The sequence below is a fragment of the Lissotriton vulgaris genome, chromosome 6, assembly GCF_964263255.1.
Source record: "Lissotriton vulgaris chromosome 6, aLisVul1.2, whole genome shotgun sequence".
NCBI lineage: Eukaryota > Metazoa > Chordata > Amphibia > Caudata > Salamandridae > Lissotriton > Lissotriton vulgaris.
Window position 1 is genome coordinate 1227509622 of NC_141694.1, and position 23352 is coordinate 1227532973.

The window sequence follows — 23352 nt, forward strand, 5'->3', positions numbered from 1 at the left end:
CATTCCCTTTTAGCCCAGGGCCCCGCAAATCCTGGAACCGGCCCTTCATCATAACACATATTTACAATACACAAATACACTACACACCACACAATTCCAAACTAACACTTCCAATTCAAACCACATAATGCCACTACAAACAACATACATCCACTCCACTCAAAACAACTAAACATACATAGAAAACAAAATAATTTACAAAACCAAGAACTCAAACTTCCACAAGTTGCAAATGCCTGTTATATTATGCTTTCCGTCATACATGAGAACATTTAAAGGCACACTCTTCAATCCTGTACGTTTGATGCAACAATGAAATAAAAATTAAATACAACTTTATTATTATATCCGCAAAGCCACCGAAATGAATGTAAGGTAAAGCAATACACCCCACTGGCATTAACCAAATATTTCCCTGAAATAGTTATAATCACCTATTCCGACTTGGTCACAAATTGGGTCAATAAGAAAGGCCTTTTAGGGTTAACAACGAATGGCTCTGATAATCATTTTCCAGCCCTTGCAGCGTCATAGGGATTCTTGGAGCAGCTGCAGCAGCGCGCGGCCCGCGTTGACGCCGCCTCGCGCAGTCACCGGTGAGGAATGCGAGCCATCCAGTTGTGTTTGTTCTCTGCCTGGCGGGACTGACGTTGGCGCGATAGTTCTTTTCACAATTGTCCACTCCCATTGGATATCAATGCCCGGCGCGTGCCTTGTGTTAGGAGCCACCGACCGGTTCATTATTTTATCCGAGAACAATGTGAACCCTTCACTGTAGGAAGAGGCGCCGGCAAGTAGAGACACCACGCTGGGAGAAAAACTATGATTATTTCCGAGTTTGGACTCTTTCCTTTTGGCTGTGGCTTAACCTCCCTGTCTAGACCTGCTTCTTAACTGCACTTCTCCATTGGTACCACCAGGGGGCAGCAGACTATCATGCACCGGCACAGAGCGGCCAAGGAAGGGTCGAGTGCACGGAGTGCTCAGTAACTGGAAGGAAGAGCCCCGGGAGTAGAATAAATCCATCAAAAAGCAGGCAGTGGAGGGAAGGGAGCCCGCTCTCCCCTCCTCTCCGACGCGGAAACGCCCAGGCGGGTGAAAGTAAACAGGGCTGAGGGAGGCAGCCACCTGGAGCCCCGGAGGAGGAAGAGGCGCGCACCTGAGCCCCGCGCCGGGGCAGGCAGGCGGGAGCCATGGCGCTCAGCAAGGGGCTGAAGGTGTGGGTGAAGCCGGAGCCGGGCTGCCACAGCGTGCTGCTGGAGTCCCGCAGCCGCCAGGACTGCCTGCTCTTCGAGTCCGGCACCTTGGCGCAGCTCAGTGAGTACATGCGCCTGCACCGGGCTCTGGGAGCGGTGGGCTTTTTACGGGAAGTGTGGGATTCCGGTTAGCTTTGGAACCTAGTCCCGTGTGGTTAGGGCACCGTGTTTCCAGTCCCGGCGACTTCGAGTCATTCCTGTCAGGTGTGTCAGTTCAATTGGTTCAGTAGATTCAGCTGAGAACTACAACCCCCAGAATGCATTAGTTTGACAGCTGAAAGCCTGGGTTTCCCCGTGCCATGTAGTTAGGCGAGACAGCTTATCATTCAGGTGCATGAGCATTTCATACTGAGGCATCTGGAAGATGCCCTTGAACTTCAACTGATGGTCGAATAGACATTCGACCATCAGTTGCAGGTCAAGGGCATACGTGTGTCAGTCGCGGGGTTGACGTGGGGGTGCCACACAGGAGCATAAGCAGGGTCATGGCATTTAAAGGAAGGTGGTATCCCATATTAATAGATACAGGACATGCATTGGAGGGGCGAGAGCAAGCACGTGCCTGTCCTGCGCAGATATAGGTGTGCTGTAAAGTGACGTGGCTTGCATTACAGTGGCTTGTGACTGTGCACGTGCACAGACATTGGGAGGTATTGAAGAGGCACTTGGGTGCAATAGAGAGAAGAGTGGAAAAGAATAACGAGTCAGAGAAAGATAGGAAAACAGCAACAAAGTAAGAAAACAGGGATGAGCAAGCAGATGTAATACCAATCGTTCTGGCTCTTAAGCAATGTTATATGGTGGTAATTTGATGCATTACAAACAAGACAAAATCTAGGTATTAGGTTAATGACTGCGCTCCTCCCATCTTTACTGCCAGGGGGAAACCCCCCATAAATGATCTGGCTATCTAAGACATTTTAATAGCATTCTGTTGCATCTTAGCATGGACCAAGTTACTACACATTCCAATGGCATGTGTGTGCCCCTGGAGATTCAAGTTTAGTAAGCTGTATAAAATATACAAAAGAACCACAACTAGATGGAGGACACGCACTTTTTTTGTGGAACAACACAACTCCTGCCCAATCAGAACATTCACTCGTAGCACATAACATATGGGCGGAGGCAAAGTCCCTCTCTAATGATGCTCTCATAATTGTCTGGCGAAAAGCTGCGCTGTCAAGCCAGGTCGTGAAAAGAACTGCAAGATTGATTGTAAGGGACCGGAAGTGTAGAGTGACGAAAGAAAGAGGCATGAGGTGGCATCAAGGCTATGCAAGGTTGGTATTTGGAAACTTCGGTATTTAATTATTAATGTATTTCACAATGAATCACTGCTTAGGAGGCAGGGCCTCCCCTAGGAACGGTTTGTGTTACACACTGATTGTAAAAACATCTCCCCAACAGCTGGCTGTGCGGAGATAGTAAGGATACATACACCAGGGCTGGTCCTTTATAGGGCTGCTAGCGTAGCTGTAATACATCTGGGAAAACAAACCACGTTGTGTTACTGCATCACTGTTTTATATACAGAGTAGAGAAAGCTGCTTCACACTCAAGCTACTGTTGTCTCACCATCATCACATGTAAAAAAAAAACTTGTAATTGTAACGTTTAGACTTCACTAAGGGAGCATGTGAAACATCTTACGCACACCAGTGAAATTTGAATTCATTATCACACACGAATCGATAGTGGCTGATCAACCATCTACTTTTTGTCTGCAGATGAACGCTCCCCTTGAACAACCAGTTGAAACGAACGGCTAAGGTTTTCTATATCCTGGTTTAACTTTGGTGCCTGCGCTCCCTTTGTTAGCAGTTGGAGTAACTAGTGCAGAAACAATAATGGTGCTAAGCTCAACATCACACAGTTTGGGTCCGTAGACGCTGGGATTACAGCTCGAGTTTCTTACAGTCGGAAATGAACATGGACAGAAATTAAAAATTAAATACCAGACCACGTCAACTTTAGGCCACATCTCCTCTCCCCTAGCAGGCCGACATGCAGACAGAATAGAGGCCAGGGTGATTGGGGGGAGGGGCGGGGGGTACCAAGTGATCTGTGATGATCTGTGCTATGTTCCTCACATGTTGCCATCATAACTTTACAGTGTGTACGTGCGAGATGAATTCTAGATTAACATTCATCGTTCATGCAGTAACAGTAATGTCATTTGTGATATTCAGACAAACACCTAGGTTGTACGTCAGTGATTTAATCAAGTAAATGGCTGGTCATTTCACAAGTGTGCACAGAGATATTGTTACTGGACTGCTGCCATCCACAGCTGCACACTTGAGCCTAACTCTCAAAGAAATAACATTTGATGCACACCTGCCTATAGCATCTCTCACTTAAACTCATTGGAGTCTAATCTAGCCCCAGGGCATGCTTGAACCTTGTGGTATTCTTTGAAGATCAGCATAACTGCACTAATATTGTGAAATGTAAATAAATATTTATGAAGTGTAAATCTGATCGGTTTTCTGACCCAGTAAGAAAATAATTGACTCATACCTTACAATGCTTTAATATTTAGTTCACATTTTTGTGAATATATAGAATTTATCTAATGCTTGAATTAACCAAATCACCCTCTGAAGAGAACACAGACCTATTTTATTTCAATGTTTTTTTTGTATTATGCATATGTTTTCTTCTAGGAATTATTTTATATGTGTGTCTGTCAATAAAATATGTATAATTGTTATATACATACTCACCCCGTTTTTATTCCCTCGCTGCTCTTCCTTGCCTTACCCATGGACTTGTTCCTTTTGAGTTCGGATATTGATAGACAGAGTAAAAACGTAACAAATTGTCTGTTAAATTATTTCCCATGAAAACACCTTGTTTGATGTATTGTTTGTCACAGACTCCTTGGGGGATACAGTGTTACCGCGTCTCGCCTTTTTCTCAAAAGCGAAAGCATTGTATCCTTTCACTAATCTTCTGCTAACTGTTTAGTCACTCAGGTTAAGCAGGGAATAGGTGAAGCATGATACATTTCATTTGTGAACAAAAGGGAGCTGAAGGGGACTAAAATGTCGCTGCTGGTGTAAAACAGGTCAAACCCTTTCAGCTAGTCTCCTGCCAATAAGCAGGGACAAAAGAAAACATCTTGCGAAATGCGCCTAGAAGCGAAGGATTACACGTGTTCGAGTGAGGGAACCCGGGTCAGGGCTGAGAGGCGCCTAAAGTAGCCGACGGAGGGCCTAATCGGGGTAATCACATAATGGGAGATCTGAAAGTGCTAATTTAGAAATGTTTTCTGCCACACTTTAGGGCTCATTGTATTGGTGTATTAAAAAGTTGAAATCTGGAGCAGCGCTATTTTACCACATTAGTCAGTAGGAAATGACATGTGTATTTATAAATCAAATGATGAGGGCCAGAGCTCGACATTTTTTTATGCTTTCATCTTTAGGCACCTGACGAAGGGACAAAAATGTCCCAAAATGCATTGGTCATTCGACACGTGAAATGGACTGGTTCTTGTTTCTAAGTGATACGCCTACACATTAGGATCATTGAGTTTTCTGATGTTATGAATTTTGGATGAACAGATTAATCAACATTAATACATCTTGTTCTGATTTGAATTTGCATTTAATGTATGAAGTAAAATGATTGATTCTGTACCAAAACATTGCATTATAGTGGTGCACACCTTGTCCAGATCACTTTCGTGACCTTGCCCTCATCATTTGAATTACTAGAATTATCCTAGGCAATAATTCTTTAGGTTTACGCACTGATTGAGCTAGATTGATAAATATTTGGTTGAGTATTTTTAAAGAGGAGTGTGTAATCGGCACCTTTTCATAAATGTGTATTTGTAAAGGACACGTATTGCCCATGGGTATCAAGGGGCTGAATAACAGATGTTTATTGTCACCCAGCGTATTAGAGATGGTGGTCTCCAGATGGCAATGGTTTGCACCTTTGTCCAAATGGGGACCCTTCCTTCTAGTCAGGATAAGGGGGATACCTTTCTAAAATAACCACAGCTCACCTCCTTGGTAGCTTGGCCTTGGCAGTCAGGCTTATCTCAGAGGAAATGTGTAAAGCATTTGCACATAACACACATATACAGTGAAAACACTACAAAAGACACCACACCAGTTTTAGAAAAATAACCAATATTTATCTGTGCAAACAAGACAAAAATGATAAGTCCAACATACAATAAACAAAATCTGTAGTCTGCAAGAATAACCTTAAAAATGCAGTTCCTTGAAGTCTGTAGCTCCATCCTGAGCTACTGCAGTACTGAAAACGGCCAAATCCAACTGGATCGGTCGACCGCAGGTGTAAAGATTTAGAGGCATCCTGCACCACAGAGGTTACAGGGGCCTGCGTTACACTCCTGACTTGCTGATCAGATTACTACCAAGTCAAACTCGACCTTTAATCCAATTATTTTATCCAATAAGGATAACATTAGTACTGTTGTGCAGGATAATAGGAACATATTTTTATTTGCAATTCCATAAACCCGCAGCTGCCAGGACTAAATTGACCAAAATACCATTATTGGCATTGCTTCGAATACACGTCGTAATGGAGCACTTGAGGCCGCTTCTCTTTATTTTCAACTTAATTAATTTATTGAACGTATAGCTAGTCAAATTTGCGTATACACATACTTTTAGGTTTCACCTATGCAGCACGCATGCTCTGCATAGGAGGATACCTCTTGGAATCGATTCGCTTTTTTGTCCAAAAACGTGCCTGCTTTGCATTGCTTTCAATTGCAACGCGTGCAGGGTTGGCGTTTCCCTTGCGGGAGCGAGCTTTGGCGACATCTACTTGTAATTATCTTGCAAACAGATGGAGACCCTGCTCGCTCCCGCAAGGGAAACGCTGTGTGTGTGACATTTTTGTTTGTTTGTGTTTTTTGCTCGTGCCATCGCAGCTGCTGATTAATGGCTACATAACATTGATCCCTTTAACTTAATTGAAAGATGCCGATTGACGGCAGTAATGCTAGTGCGTGGGGATCATGTTTACAAACACTGAGTGTGCTACCCTGGCGCTCAAAATATATTTTTTCGAATATGAGGGTGACCTATATCTCCAGGCCACATGGACATCTATGGGCAGTACTTTTGCCCCTAGTGTGGCGGGGCTTTATGTCTACCATTTCGAGCGACAGTTCATTTTGGCACAGAACAACCCTTTTTCGTCTAATATCGTCCTGTGGCAACGATATATAGACGATGTTCTTTTGATTTGGAAAGGTCCAGAGAACATCTTGCTCACTTTCTATGAATAGGTTAATTCCTGTGATCAGCATCTGTGTTTCACCCATGAACATTCAGCAGACAAGATTGTCTTTTTGGATGTTACTATTACAAGAGCAGGAGACCAACTGCGAACTAAAATATTCTATAAACCAACAGCCAAAAATAATCTTCTTCATATTGGGAGTTTTCATCCACGCCCTTTAAGGGAAAATCTTCCATTTGGACAATACCTCTGCATAACGAGAAATTGCAGTGAAATATCAGATTTTAAGGAACAGGCATCTGGACTAACTGAAAAATTGAAACAATGAGGCTACCCTGACAAGATATTGAACAAAAGTTTCAAGAGGGCAAGGAACCAACATAGGGATGCCCTGCTTGAGACTTATGACAAAGAAAATGAAGTTGAACCCCCCTCTAACATGTGTGACGACATATAATGCAGTATCTAACACCGTGAGCAGATGCATTAACAAGCATTGAAGCATCTTAACGAGCAATAGGCATGATTGGGAGAGACCTCTCTTCTCATATAGGAGAGCCAGAAGCTTAAAAGACTCCCTTGTCCATACACGTCCTAAGAAGGTTAAAAAAACAAAAGAAATCACAGTCCTAAATGCATGGGACCTACCCCGATCATTGGCCACTTTCCCTGTGGGAGTTGCAGTGTGTGCCATTTGACAACCAGTACCAGAATGTTGAATCTCGAACCTGGTAAGGAATGGCAGCAACGACATCACACCAACTGCAATACATCAAATGTCGTGTATCTTATCACCTGTCCTTGCGGGTTGAGATACATAGGGATGACCACAAGACGTATAAAGTTACGTATCTGCGAGCATCGCAGCAATATTCATTGAGAGCGTAACACCACTAAATTGACAACGCATTTTGTGGGGCACAAACACACGCCCAACGACATGAGGTGGACAATTATTGAACACATGGCTGACAGTAATGAGGCAAGCCTCTTTGAAAAAGAACAGAGGTGGATATATCGTCTGTCGAGTCATATTACTGGTATGAATGACGATATTCCTTGGAGTTCGGTAATGAGACGGTGAGATCCCACTTCTGATTAGGAACAGAATTTAAGAGTCATCCTTATACTTTCTCGAATGAAACTCAGTTTGAAGAAAAGTACAACCTCAATAGAAACTCAGGCTTTTATTATACACTTGCATACAAGTATTTGTTGACATTCCCCTAACTTTTATACATCAGAGAAATTAAGATTTTTCAGTACTGCGACTGAGTTCTGGTTGATTTTTAGACAGAGGGTCTCATTATGCGAGTTGTAATGAACAAATCCCTTTCACGAATAATTCCCTGATTACTAGTAATTTTATGAAAATTCCTCATAGGGAAAACCACCATATGCGCCAATCGGTTTACATCTCGGCATATTGGGTATTTGAAAGGATTGGACACCATCCTAAATGTGACATTCCTGCACGTTTTTGATCTATAGACAATCAATAATAATATTCTAAAATGTTGCTCTGTTGCGGTTGTTTAAAACCTGTCTGTTGACTTAGGTTGTCAATAAAGCATTACTGCAGCTAGGGGTTGGATTGCTAAGGGGGGATCTCGCTATGACGTTACCATGGGGCGTGGTCATATGTCGCAGGTTCAGCAATGACTAGGAGGAGTTCGTCTCCAGAGTTGCTCTATAACTTATGCTGAAAAAAACTGTTTTTCGGTCTTACAATGGCAATGTAATTATTCTTTGTCAGCAAGTATACGCATGTAAGATTTGAAACATATTGCTCCACTCACAAGTGAGAATTACATTTCGTATAACTTCCGGCACCACACGTGACCCTACATGTGACCGCAGTGGGGTGGATATACTTCCAATACCACCAGCGTTCACTGTTCATTCGGGCCGCGGAAGTGCTTGCACATAGGTACTCGGCGGGGAGTTGTCGCCCTAGAAGTAAGTTTGAAAGGTCTTCTACTGATACGATCACTATGTTGCAACATTGCTGTCCATGCTACAACGACTGCCAGACGGTGTAATTGTAACTTCCATTTTTTTAAATTAAGGCGCGACGTGAAGAATACCCCTGCTGCGTTAGCCCATGTAGCCCGAAAATTTTAAAGCTACGGTGAGGTTTTAAATTACAGATTTATGTATCTTCCATTTTTAACAATTGATACTGGCCGAAATACGTCCAGGGACTCGGGACAAAGTGTCTCTAATAATTACGGGTGGTTTAAATACATGCATATAAACATATCGACAGTCTCTGAGTTGTTGATTAACTTAGTCGATTGACTGAGCGCGTGTTGTTAAAAAAACGAATTACACGCATTACGAAGTGGAGGATCATGACCCTTGATCCTCTTAACCTGATAGGAAAGGTCTACACATTTTCTCTATAGCAGAGAGAGAACAGAATATATATAGCCATGGGGGGGCGGACTGACAAGAAAAACTGGGAGTATAGACCAGATGAATTTTGTGCATGTTTGCTGTTGAACCTGACAGTGTAAAATGATTAATTGATAACCAGGATATCTGTATTCTGTATTACTATTGTTCTGTCTGTCTCTCCTACAGATTGTGGGCCTTGGTGAGTTTCTGGTGCAGCCCCCACGGTAATTCCGTGAGTTATAACATTTTTAACACAATCCTCACGATAGGGTGCGTCTTAGCACACGCATACCACCGGAGGAATCACACGCTTTGGTCATGAAGAATGCTGAGTGGAATTCACTCCTAAGAGCAGAAACATGTTGACCTTTTACACTGGACAAGGAGTTTTTTGAATTATTTAGACTCCTATTTTTGTCCACTAATTTTTAACGAAACAGTTTGGCCCTTTATTAAAGTTTATAGCGGGCACACACTGTTTCTTTTAATTCACATACACTTTCACTAGCACCACTATTGTTTTTCACATAAAAAACAAAAAACCCAGCTCCGCTGTAACACAGGCGTTGTAGCACACTGGGCGGACATTAGGTCTCCCCAGTGGAGACCCTATGATGAAGCATGTCACCACTAGGTGGTGAGTGAGGGTCCTTCTTCAAAAGAAAAAATTCTTCTGTCTTCTTTCTTTCGTCTTTTTGCTCTCCCCCTTTTCTCTTGAGAATTCTTGAATTTGAGTTTTCTAATTAATTTCTTAATCTTTCACACATAGTATGTGCTCCACATTAATTGTCACTCTTTAGTTGTTGTAATTTAATTCTGAGGGGTTGAGGTGTGACCCATTGGGAACCCTAACTCTCCTGTTGTTTATGTATTTATATATATATATATATATATATATATATATATATACACACAAACACTGTGCACACACACTTTCATAGAGCGAGCACAGAGCTGCCCTTTAACTTTCTTGAAAGACGCCGATTGACTGCAGTAATGCTAGTGCGTGGGGATCATGTTTACAAACATCGTGCACATATACTTTCAAAGCGCGAGCACACAGCTGCAAAGAATGTTTGTGGTGAGTTAGTGTGGTCGGCTGGTAGATTTGATACGTCTACTTTTAGTTACCAACCTCTTGTTTTGAGATCCGAAAACTACATCTCCTTACTGGGTGAATGTTTTTGTGCTTGTCCTAGGTGTGTGTTATTAAGTCTTTGCTAGTAAGAATTCTGTAACACAAGATGCAAAGTATTTGGCAAGGTGATTCATTGCATAATGCTGCCACATTTCTTCTGACTCAATATTTTTGAGATTGTTCCCCTAGGCTCTTTGTGTTCTGTGAAAACTTCTGGCTGATGTGAGATGTCCACATGTAGGAAAATCCGTCAGAGAATTGGCCTGTGGCATTTTATTGAGATTACCACAGTGACCAGTCAAATGTTTCTACTATAATGGAGAAGTGTGGCTCAACGGTTAGAGGCGGCAGAGGTCGGCCCGGGACCAGGGTTCAATTCCTGACGCGGCCGGGTGCAGGACCAATGTCAGCGGGCCCAATAAATCTCGCCTCTGTGCCACTCTAACCATGGGGTCCCACGCTGCAACTCTGGACAATAGCTTGCTTAATCTCCACTCCGGCCCCATCACCACCGGGGATGCCTGGCTGCACCTTGGGGATGCCCAGTAAAGGGACCATCTCCCAGGGAAAGCCAGGACGGGTTCCCCAGTGGTACAGCGCTGGGACGACTCGGGTTAACCACGCGCTCTATAAATCTCACATTCATTCATCTCCCTAACGTCTAGGAAAAAGGCATAGCAAGGGGCGAACAAACAGACTGCGAGCTGCTGTCAGCATATATATATATATATATATATATATATATATATATATATTCCTGGTATATTTATCAGTCTTTTTAAAAGTATGATTTTATCATTTTGATCTGTCGCTCGAAGTATGCCAGGAATCATCAGATGACAGGGTATTAGCAGCCAAGACACACCCAGCTGGGTGTGTCACTGTTGACCAACCTCTCTATTCACTGCCTGGGGACATGGTGATCATCTGTCTTGTAATTAGAGAGCTTGATAATATTTACAAAACAGTATGGAACAGAGTGATGCACATGAGACATCATCCTGAACTTGTTTCGTGTTTTTTCCCAGCCCACGTTTAAATGAATTGCTCGTTGAAGAATCGCAGGTTGACTTCTGTAAACAAGCCTTTCTCTATGAACATTGCTATCTTTGGTCAGCGCGCAGTGCATTGTTTGGATGCAAATGTTATAGCTACACGATTCTAGCAGAACTGCCGGGGCCCATAAAGGGCCTTCAAAATATACCAAAGGGCAGGGAAGCTGCAGTCATAAATATGAATTCTAATTTTGTTCACAAATTTTTTTTTCTTTTGAGGAATGTTTTGCCTGTTTTATCCTTTTTGCGTCTCGCCTTTCGACAGTGTGTGCAGTGTCGCTGTGAGGGGTAATGTGTACTGTAAGTGGCTTGGAGACCACCCAGTACTTAACATAGATTGGCTTCATTATCACTCCTATCGGTTGCATCCTATTTGGCTAGCTCTTGCAGATGTCACTTCCAGTTTGAAGTAGCAACATTGTACTGATTGATTTACTTTTATTAGTGTCCTGTTGTCCTTCCACTGTTGACTGTGCTTTAGGTACTATTTGAATTCTTCTTCCCATATTGCTTCTTTTCCTCCCAGCCCCACAGTTGTTCGTATTGCTTTTATACCACCACCAGCCTCCCATAGTCTGTGTGGTTTCCTACCTCCCACCACCCGTTATTTGTTTTGCCCCACATCTACCGCCATAAGAAAACAAGCATTGGCATAGCCATTAGGTCTCGCCTTTAGGACCTAATAAGTGTTTAGTTATCCAGCAACAACATCAAATGTTGCATGGCTAAACACGTATAAGGTCCATAAGGCGAGACCTATATTTAACATAACCCTTTATTTTTTAATTGACCCTGTTAGCCAAGGTACACATTTCACTTCAGATTGCCATTGGAGCTTGGAAACTGTGTACTACTAAAGTTTAATTCTTAGTTTAACTTTATAATTCTGTACATCAGAAAAAAATTGCACCCAGGAATCCAGACTTACCCACTGAGTGAAGTGACACCCTCTGGTAAAGAGGCATCCTGGGTCTGAAGTAAGTTGCACTAGAAAGCTTGTAATCATGGATAACCCTGTAACCAAAGGCCAAAGGGCGATGGTTGAAAAAGCTTCCAAGGTCATACCATTCAGACCCAACCCATAAAAGGCCCACCAAGGGGCTTGAGTGCAAGGAAGAAATCCAGGTGTTCGTCTCAGGCCCGGAAATGGAAGCTACAGGTGCCCAAGGAGTTCAGAAGACGGTCAAACAAGATTTACTGGTATCGCCCAAATACTGTGTCGTCCAGCTAGACTGCAGGGCAGGTTTACCAGGGGTGGATTAAGGTTGGGCTCCCACGCTGGCGCTGTCTTTTGTTCTGTCTGGCACAGATTCAACCACCTTATGGTGCAGTGAATCTTCGAATTTGTTTTCGCTCTGCTGGGCTGCTGACACTCATTGCTCCTGGGGCATCTTTCTCCCAGAGACAGTTCGACACGCACGTCTAGGGATATCGTAAGGATTTTGGAGCCCTAGGCCAAACGTATTTTGGGAACCCCTGTATGTACCAGCTTTGAATATATGATCCATTTCCAGCTCTTTCATGCCCTCTTTGTTCAGGTCACTGACATGGCACAGGCAACCTCCTCCAAATTCTAAATGTGTTTACATATAATATTCAGGGATGGTGACTGTGTTTTCAATATTATAATCAGTGCTTTAAACGGGCCAGTACTGTCTGGTATGGAGTACTGGCACTTTTTTATTTTGAGAGGGAGAGTACCGGCACTTCTCAAGAGAAATACTATACTTTTAATTGAAGAGTGCCGGCACTTCTCAGAAACAAGCAGGTACTCTTGTACAGAGTACCTGCACTTCTATTTTTCCATTTCAAGCACTGATTATAACACAGCTGCAGCTCACTAATATTACTGAAAATTATCTCTGAGTGAGACCCTCTCAATTCTCATATGTGAGGTCTTGTTTTGATCTAAAAGAAACTTTTTTATGGATGTTACATGGAATATAAACACATTTCTCTGTAAAATGTCTGTAATAGACTCTGTAACATCGCACACATTAAAAATAAATTAAAGGAGGCAGTACATAAAACAATCTGTTTAAGAATTTTTCAAGGCCATCAGGGCAAGACTGTTTGCCGAACTGAGCTGACTCTATCAAGGGGACCCCTAAATGGCTGGGGCCCTGGGCCAGAGCAAACTTTGCCCAAGGCTTAAAACGTCCCTGCGCAAGTCTGCAGTCATTTGGGCCCTGACTTGACGTTTCTCCTACAGAGTAGCCCCTCTCCTCTCCAGATGTGGGGTCTGGCTTTCTTTACCACCCTGTTATGTTAGTCCCCCACAGGTCACATCCCCCACCAAAATACAAAAAGACCTGGCCAGCCAGCGAGCGAGAGTCCTTCAGCATACCTTCAGCATACCTGACAACTCGCACTGTGCCACCCTGTGACACACAATATCGGCTCCCATCAAACAGTCTTCCTGGTGAGGAGCTGATATCACCCGGTGGCAGGAAAACAAGCTGAAAACCACTGGTAAATAAAAAAAAATATTTGTACATGGTTAATTAAAACCTTTACAAAGCAGTTTAGAACATTACTAAAAATGAACGTAAAATTAATTTCATGCAACTTTCTAAAAAAATTTAAAATTTGCTTAAATGTCAATTTTTGTCCAACTTTAAAATTAAAGGTTCATGGCTCCAAGGCACCGTATCAATGATTTTCAGTCCGGCTTTATTTATTTATTTATTTTATTAATCCGCAGTCAACGTGTTCTTCTGTCTTTTCGCTACTAGTATTAAAAAGTAAACATTTTGTGACCCGGCAATTTAATTTTGTTCTGGTGAGATTAAAGCACAATTTGACCGCTTGCCTACATGTTCGGACACCATGTAGCTGAAACGATGGACGCAGTAAATTGAACCTCAGGTCCTTTAGTTTAGGGCAGATGCAGATTACGTGGATAATATCTTCCTTGCCAGCTTTGCACAAGCGACAGTGTTGCAGAAAGTTTTTTCTTTCCTAAGGCAGCAGTTGGGGAGCAGCTGGGATTACACCTAGACGTGATTTAAAAAACTTTTCCTTTGTCTTTATATTCATTCCTATATTAAGGTACTCTTGAGGTTTCAGTATTGCATAGTCGCTGAGTGTAATTCAGCCGTGCGCTCTTTTGGCTAGTGTCTTCTTGTCCTCGATAGAAGAGATTATACGTGCTGATTTTTTTTAGATTTAAAAAAAAAACAAAAGGTCAGTAGGGATGTCCCAGAGGTCTGACAGTCCCAAGATTTCGAGTGATTCAAATAAATAGTCACTTCCAGAGGATTTTTGATGGCGAAGCAGCTCTTCCCATAGGTTTGAGTTTAGAGAGCCAGCCTCGGCACTGTGAATAGCTGTTTTCCGAGGCTTTGAACTGCTGACGTCCATTGAGGGTGGGAAAAATCCACAGGACATCGGTACCAGCCTCAGCAAGCTTTTTTTTTAGGGGGGGGGGGCATGGTAGTTTGGGGGCAGAGTGGGGTTCAAAAGTTCTTCATTGATACTTTTTGGCACAAGGCCCCGCCCCTTCCTCAAACAGTGATATTGTTCTTCAAATTGGTAGGTATGCTTCCATATGTTGTCCAAGAGGCACAACCCCTTGGCATTTTTCTCTGGCGCTTAGATGTCACATTTACTGCATAACTGCAACAGAGTTCTCTTTCGGGCATCCCCATGCCATCTTCTCCAACAGGTGCTGAAGAGCTTCATTCTGAGTCCAAAAGGAGCACAAACTACTGGTTCCAGAGGGTGATGGCTATCTTAAATCGGAGCAAGTCACAAAGTGTTCATTCCTCCTTCAAAATCAGTTCACTATATGATTGAAAGTCTGATCTAAAGAGGCTTTGTAACCTGGTTGTCCCAATGATGGAGGTTTGTGACCTCTAATTACTACTCTGCATGCCTGCCCAGAATCCGCTGCCCCCGTTTCAGTTTCTTCTCTGTGCTAGCTAAAAAGAAGCATTGGCAAAGCCACACATATGTTCTTTATTGTCCTCAAATGTGGTCAAGCTTTTGGGGTTGACTATGTGTGAGGGAACTAAAGTGGTTATAATGAAATAGTTTTCATTGGTTCAATCTTCCAAGAGGGTCTTCACATTTAGAATAAATGCATCAGCCATATCAAAATGGTAATCGGTTGACAAAGTGTATCCATAAACCATTGAAAAACTATTGCCTGCGCTTGTGTTTAAGCAAGTATGGGAAACCACCTTTCTATGGTGATGGCATACTTTAGCATTTGTTCCGTTTTCTAAGATGGATAATAGATTTTAGAATGGTAGTCAATTGTAAAGCATTGGTAAACTGTTCAAAGATGGCCTCCCATTCCAGCTGTGCATGTTCAGGATATTGCGTACTGCAAAAAGACGTAGGGCAATCATTGGGCCTTTAGCAGAGTGTGGGGGAGCTGCTAGATCTTTGCCAAACGTGAAAGAAATGGACTAGGTCAAAAAAGCATTAAACTCCAAAATCTTGGTTAAAAAATAAATATGAAGCATTGCAAGCGGCAGTAAGGGAAACAAACAATCCAGTAGCGGTTTGTGGGGAGATGGTGGGCCCTTGTTAAAAAGCAAAAAGCTCGGAAAAGCCAAAAGAAAACAAAGTAGTTGAAAGAAGAGCTTGGCCATTGAGTCCTGACGTTGAAGTTCACTGCTTTCCCAGCAGAGATTCACATGTGCACAGGAAAAATGCAATCACTTGCAGTAAAGAGAGTGATTGGCTGAAGTGGGGAACCCATTGCCTCATGATGTACCAGGTGGAAGCAAAAAGCATCTGGAGCTTTAACAGATGAATGAAAGGAGACTTCTGCGCATTAGCCTCTTTACATATACATACATACATATATATATATATATATATATTTCCTATTGAATTTTTGGGGAAAACATGAGGCCGGCAAAACAGCTGTAGCTGACACATTGTAGAATTAATTAAATGACACTGTTTTACTGGCCGCATCAGAGCGACCCATCATTTAAAATAGCCAACCACGTTTCTTGTGGTTTTTTTGTCCAATGCGCCAAAATGGAACCAATTGTATAGAGTAGTGAGTCGGATTTACCTTTTGTCTTTTGAAGCTACTATCCATGCACCCAACACCTTTCACATTTAAAATGACTCTGAATTCCGTCTACATTTAGTACCAATATTTTGACCAACGGTTATGTATAGATCTCGCTAAGAGGACAGCAATGTATCAATTTCCTCATGATAGAATGCTACATGCATCGCTATCAAATGAAAATCAGTTGTTTGCGTAGCTCACTCCTTGTTCAATTCATGCCCGTTTGTTCCAGTTGACATTTAAGGTACAATTATAGGGAAGTATATCTAAATATTTCCAGTAATTGTACTCCTTATAGGAAGGAGTGCCCACTTTGACCACGGAGAAGGTGTTCGCAGGTTGCCATGTCAAGTTTTTAAATTTTCTGGTAGAGTAGCGAAAAGGCTTGACCAGATGCTTCGTTTTCTGGTACGCAGCCCAGTTGTAACTATGGGAACGCCTGCAGCATCCTTTCAGTTTATTGAAAGCTAACATATCAGCTCCACACTTTATGAAACATCTGGCTTGTCATTAATCACATCTTTTTGTACACAACAGTTGTGTTCAAAAGCATGGACTATAGCCTGGCGTAAATTATTTTTCAAGGATGCTTGAAATAACTTCACCATGGAAGTGGGACCTACCGAGCACCACAGTAACTTCGTCTCTAATTCCCGTGTGCACACAGGATGTTAACTAAAAGGATTATGATCATGTGAGAGGTTACTGCTACCCCTACTCTGGCTCTTCCCAGTGCAATATCTTTGGACTCTCCACTAGCTCCCAGTGAAGAAATGCTGTATCTTTTCAGCTTTGTGCTTTTGTGACTTTGCCATAAATAATCAAGAGCCTGAGTAACTGAGAAACGTGCTCTCCATCAATGTGTCCTATCATAATCTCAGATCAGCTAAGGCCAGTCTTGCCTCTGTCCCTCACATAAGGAAGGCCACCCGCGAAAGTAGATCCTTTCAATTTCTATCTCCACTCAATGAAATATCCTGTAGTCCTCACGCCGCCCCATACTGTCCTGTCTATTCCATAAGAAGTATCTGAAAGCTCATCTGTTCACTCTGTAATCTTCTTTTCTATCAGTAGCCATGTGAGTTAATAGATCGTGTCAAGGCACCCCACGTGGGTTAGCAGTTGGCATTTAACAAAACTCTCCATCAGTAACCTATAGGTCAACATGGGAGGTTAGAGCACAATTCTAGCCACACACACTCTGGTTGCTTTACTATGTTTCAGTAAGGTTAACCATATTCATTTTGTCAAAAGCCAAAATTAAACTTCAATTACATCATGATAGGCATTCCAGCAAAGCTCTCTTCACTATATCTCATTAAAAGTGACAACGCACGTTTCATACACAGTGGTGTAGAGACGTGATCCAGCCAAGTGCCTCCCAATGTCCCAGAACTGACACTTCTGGTGCCCTTTTCTTGAGATAAAGAGAATCAAGGGTCCGGGAAGCATCCTGGCAAGCTAGGGGGGACGACGTGCCTCAACTTTGGAACTAGGGAAGCAGGTTCAGGTCTCGACGTCAGCTCAACATCCTGTGATTCTGGGCAAATCACTTAATCTCCCCATAGCCCAAAAATAACAAATCTGACCATGTGTACTGTAATCTGTCGCTCATGTAAAGCACTCTAAGGCCCTTGGGACAACTTTGCACTATATTGAATTTCAAACAAAAGGAGCTAGGTGTGTGTTAGAAGGCAACTCAACAGCACTATATCACTTTTCCTGAGTGAAGATGCTGCTGTGTAGGTGTGTTAATGACTAATAAAGTAAGCAGTTGGTGTTGCACCCGAAGTGCATGTGAGTTACTGGACATTACAGGGAGATGATTTCTCAAGGCTTTTAGAAAATGCACAGAGCTCATCTGCAGAGTGCCAAATAAAAGCCATGCTCACAAGCGGTGTAAATACTAATACAAGTTGCCGAATGTACGTTCGACTCTATGAAATTGCCATGCACACAAGCACTCTACAAACAAATGCGCCACTTGAGAAAGCACTTCCTTTGGTCAAAACGTGTCAACCGTGTACAGAGTATGTTTTTAAGGATATTATCTTTTTGCATCTCCTATTTTGATGTAATGGAAATTTGATTTTACCTGGGAGTAAAAAATAAAACTATAAACTTTAAGATTAGCCTTACTGAAGATGCAGTAAACTGACCACATTTTGGGGTTCAGCATGTACCCCACTAACTCTTTTTCTGCATTCGTATATTTGATTTGCCAGTGCACAGCACCTGTACATTTCAATGCCAAAATAAGCATTTTTAACTGTCAGGCACTCCTTGCCCTGATACCACCTGCTCACTTTTTATCTGTGTTTCCCAAAAATCAGCGCGTTGGTGTTTTTCGCATCCACTTCTAAACGTGTGTTTTTATTGTACCTTCTTAAAGGACAACTGGCTGTTGATGTGTCTCTAAGCATGATTAGCACACCATCTATCTGAACGGCATAGCTGCACATGTAACCGGAGGCAGAGCTCAGTGAGGAAAACGCTTGTCCTTAAACAAAGTTTGTGATTAGGTCTGGGCATGAAATTCCGCTCAGCTCGCGCAGTTTAAAGGGGTTTTCCCACTCTGGGTAGCACGTGGAGTTCCAAAAAGCTGTGATCCGAGGAGTGGAGATTTAACATTGGCAAGCACCAGCGAGGACAATCCTACTCCAGTCCACCTCCCAGCAAGATTTCTCAATGCTGGTGGCCACTGCCACTCCTGATGAGAAACCTTCCGTTTGCATCGAAGAAGCTGCCACTCGAGTAGAACATCTATTCGACTGGAGTAGCAGAAAGAAGCAGCACCCTCTTGTACTGTGCATGGTGCTGTTCGCACTGATTTTCCAGTGCAGCACATATACCCACAGCCAAAAATCAGTGTGAATGGCTCAACCTAACAGACTCCTCTGCTTGCCGAACTCCGTGAGGCGGAGTGTTTTGGTCATGTTGAACTCCGCGAACTATGTCCAGTCTTAATAGTAAATCAGAGGTCACGTGTGCAGCTTCCCAGCAAGGCAGACTCAGCCTTCCAATTTTCCGAAGTTGATACAAGGTGTAGGAGAGTAGGGTCTGCTTCCTATGGTCACCCCCACTTTTTGCTGTGATTCTCTGGTTTTTCGACTTTAGTGTGGCTGTGGGCCTGCTAATCAGAACCACAGCCCAACTGTTCTCTCTCTAAATTGATATCATGTACTTTAGGTACATACCTGATTGGGTATTGGGTCACCTTTGTGAGCCCCTGTATAGTGTACCATAGGTACCCAGGGCATAGGTGCATCCAGGGGCTGCAGCATGTATTATGCCACCCCTGGTTGGCCATCCAAACTGACACCACAAGCTGATCACTCAGCTTGGGTATGGTGGTGTAATCACCCCTTACTTAGATATAGTATATCTATATCTACCTTATATATAGACACATAGTAACCTATAAGTCACTTCTATGGCAGGCCTTAACAATCCTGGAGGCAGAGTGCTTGGTTTTATGTAAGAGGGTACGTCAGCATGAGCTGAGCCCCTCTGCAGCTTTCGGGACCATCTCCTTATAGCTGTTCTATGATATAACCATACCATATACTCTTAAGTGCATTATAATCCTTGCGGGTAATGCTGACTTTGGTTTGGCTTTATCAAAACACATCGTGTACGGTGTCAAACACTTTGGAATACTACCCCCCCCCCCCCGCCAGTCCTGGCGGCCGGGGTAGCATTTCACCCTTCTAGAGGGAGAAGACCTGTAGTTACTGCTTTACCCTGTTAAAGTTAAACAGAGCCTCAGCATCACAAAATGGTTGCTGCTGCCACAAACACGAGTCTGACCTCCTGCTGCTGGATGAAACTCTGGCAAGGGAGGCCTGGACAATAGGTTTCCTGTCGGGGGAGGTGCTAGCACCTCCCCAGACAGCCTGTAGTGTATTGGGCAGGGTGGGTTGAATGGAAAGATGCTTTTCCAGACACTGCCTGGGGCACACAAGGTGCGCCATGCATAGCCCGGTTCAAACCAGTTGCTGGGGCACTCTAGCCCCGCTCTGGCGTAAAGCTGGACAAAGGGAAAGGGGTTTAACCACCCCCTTCCCAGGTCCACCCATAGGAGGGACCTAGCAGGTAATCCAGCCCCTAAAATCAGTATAAAGATAGCTGTGTCTAGAGACTTTAGATTATCCTGGACTGAAACTCTGAAACGAAACTCTTGGAGCTTCGACGTTCTAAATCGACTAGAAGACTGAAGACCTCTCCCTTGTAGTCAAGGAGTGACCACACAGTGCAAACAGGCACCACTAGTAACTTGCCGGTTTGCTTTGTCGATGCTCCTGCCGGAACCGAAGAATCAGCGACTCAGGAACTGGACTTCCAGACTTCTCCGACTCCGATCCACAGCAAAGCTGAGACCCTTGGCGGACACGAGAGACGTGGGACCGGACACCCTGGACTTCCTGCATTTTGCTAACTGCTTGACTCCTGAGGTACCCTCCCAGTTGTGCATTGGGGTATGAGAAGCCCCAGACCCGTATGCCATTTGCACCAAAGCTCAGCCCTCTACACTCCACGAGTGCCGCGTGGGGCCTGCTCCTGCACTTCAGCTCGACGGGTCTTCCCGGTTGCTAGCCCGCTGGCTAGTTAGCTCTCCGAAGACTTTATTTTGAAACTACACCGTTTTCCTGGCTGCTCCAGGCTTGCTCCAGCTTCCCTTCAAAGGAGAAGCTCCCCAGACCTTGCTGGTCTGAACTGAAGCCAATCTTCACTTCCTGCGTGGATTGTGTTTGTCAAGGCTTATTTGGTCCAATCTGGATACGGACACCATAGTTAACTAGATCCTTTGTGGGACAGCTCGAATCCAGCTCTTGGTTGTCGTCGACGCCTCCTGGTCCTCGTGGCTGCAGAGACCAGCTTCACCTCCTCACCTGAGATCATCGCGACATTGCCTGGTTCCTTCCTGGTTCCTGGCTAGTGATCCAGACTCTGTCCCCTCTGCTTTCAGGTTCTTCACATCTTCGATCCACTTTTGGATCCACCCAGACACTCTTCCACTGGCTGCCTGCAGCATTTCTTTTGCAGATCTCCATTAAAAGCATTGACGAAACCCGACACGAAAAGACAGCTATGCACCCGGCTTCCCTGGGTGAGGTAACTCGAATACTCCGGTGTTCCCGTGGGTATTGACTCTTCAAGTGTCCTAGTTAAAAGGGGTTTCACCGTAGTCCACCCGGAAGTGTCTTTAATCAGTAACTTTGTAACTTCTTCGTTCTCCATTATAAGTCCATGGTAACTCGCGACTGTGTTTAGACACTGCACGCGTCTCCTGTGGGTCTCCTACTTCCTAACCTTTGGTTGTCTAGTGTAGCCCCAGCGATGCCCTAGGCGTATTCCCTATTCCTGAAGTGGTTCTTAAACCACTTACTTAGTATATGGTTTGTGAGGCCCCTAGGGAAAAACTGTATTTGTGCAACTTATCGTATGCTAATTGAGTAACTTGTGATGTACTTCGATCTCTGGCCTCATTAAGAAGTCAGAGGGGTTGTGTTAGAAATAAATACATATATATTTTATATATACTTTTTGTGGTGTCCTTTCATTTGGTATTCAAGGGATTATAATTGGTAAAACAAACCGCTTCACATGCTCTTTGGAGTTTAGCCTAAGACTGCTGGTCTATGCTACCACTAGGATAGCTTGTCTATAAGGTTGACTTTACAACCACCATCAATAAGGGTCGTTTAGACTGGTGCAAGGTGCCCACTAGAATAGTAGACATCATATGCCAGGCTAAATTCTCACACAAGGGGTACTGTAAACTGGGAAATAGTAACATCTGTTATATAGAGCATTTTTGGCAGAAGTACGGTATGAAGCACTGTATAGAACCATCAGGGGTAACAAGTGCTATATAAATGCAAACCTTTTTTCCATCTCTTATCCTTCCGCTATCCTTCTGAATCCAAATAACTGACTAACCTATCCACCACTCTAATTACTTTCATATTTCCCTATACTAATCCTTTATGGGTTCCGGAATAGCGTGCTACCCACCGAAAAAGCGTTTTGGCACCTCGTTGGGGGTAGTAAGCACTACATAAATGCAATTACAATATAAAAACAAGCCATTATTAAAAACGTGTTGGGAGATTTTGCATCCATGACTGTCCCAGGAAACCCTTGTTTTGTGGAAAAGAATTCTGAGTTCTAGGAGAACGTTTTTCTGGTCACAACTGTCTGTTTCATACCTTTGAAAAAAAACAACACAGGAATAATGATTGTGCTTGGCTGACAGGGCATTCTGCCCACTTAAGAACCTGGTTAGTGTATGTACTATGCAGTTTTACCTTGCAGGGTGCAAATAAATGTTCATTACCTTCAGCTGAAGGAAAAATGAAGACTTTTCCTATTACCCTGTTGAATTTGAAAAAGTACTTTTCTGAAAGTCACCCAGTTGCATCCGGATCAAAATCTTCTTAGTATAGTGACCATGTGAGCCAATCCTGTTTTCCTTCACATTTCGGACATGGTAGTGGCTTAATACTGTGCAGAGTGTTCCCATTTTCTTTCAATATTTCTCTACTGTAAACAGATCAGTACAATTTGTTTAAAGTATCATTCACCGATTGTTATTAGATGTGACCAACAGTGTATTTAACTTGCCTTTTTGCACAGTGCCTTTTGCATTAAGCAAACGTGTATTAAAAAAAGGTTGAAATGCCGTTGATCTACGGTGCCAGGTTTCTTGTAAGAAGAGTGTTTATAAGCTTTGCAATATGCCCAGAAGCTTCAACATCTGCCATTTTTGTGGTCTCTCCACAGACCGCTCCGGCTGTCTGTCCGACAGCTGCGTATGCAATACTCCAGGGAGCCAATACTTGCTCAAGAGGGAATGGATTTTGTGTCAGTCGCAGTTGCCTTGCTCTTGTTTGTAGCTTTCCTCCCTTTAGATTGAAAGACCGGCATACTGGAGCTTTTTGGTTTTGCCGACTGTTGATACGTAATTTATTCTGCTCTGAACGCAGCATTGCATCTAGAAGACCGAGCCAAGTTTCAACACCCGTTATCTGCATTTTGGTGCCACATAATGGTCATTAGATAACCTGCAGCAGACATGTTGAAGATACAACATTGATCTTGACAGACTTTGAAGACTACTGTAAACCAGCATACGCAATGCCAATTGGTCACGCTTGTATGTAAAGGTAAGCGAGGTGGATTGGCATCATCAACACTTGTAAGGTCTGGGTTTTGAAAGACCTG

At 43.3% G+C, this 23352-nt stretch overlaps 1 protein-coding gene across 1 annotated transcript in view; it reads left to right on the forward strand.

Annotated features, from left to right (window-relative positions):
* The first annotated feature begins 588 nt into the window (after positions 1–588).
* Positions 589–23352, forward strand: part of SYNJ2 (synaptojanin 2) — a 745535-nt gene continuing 722771 nt past the window's right edge. Inside the window, exon 1 of the mRNA XM_086927319.1 lies at positions 589–1317. Within this exon, the coding sequence (XP_086783445.1) occupies positions 1194–1317 (124 nt within the window). The 5' untranslated portion in view covers positions 589–1193. The remainder of the gene's footprint in view (positions 1318–23352) is intronic.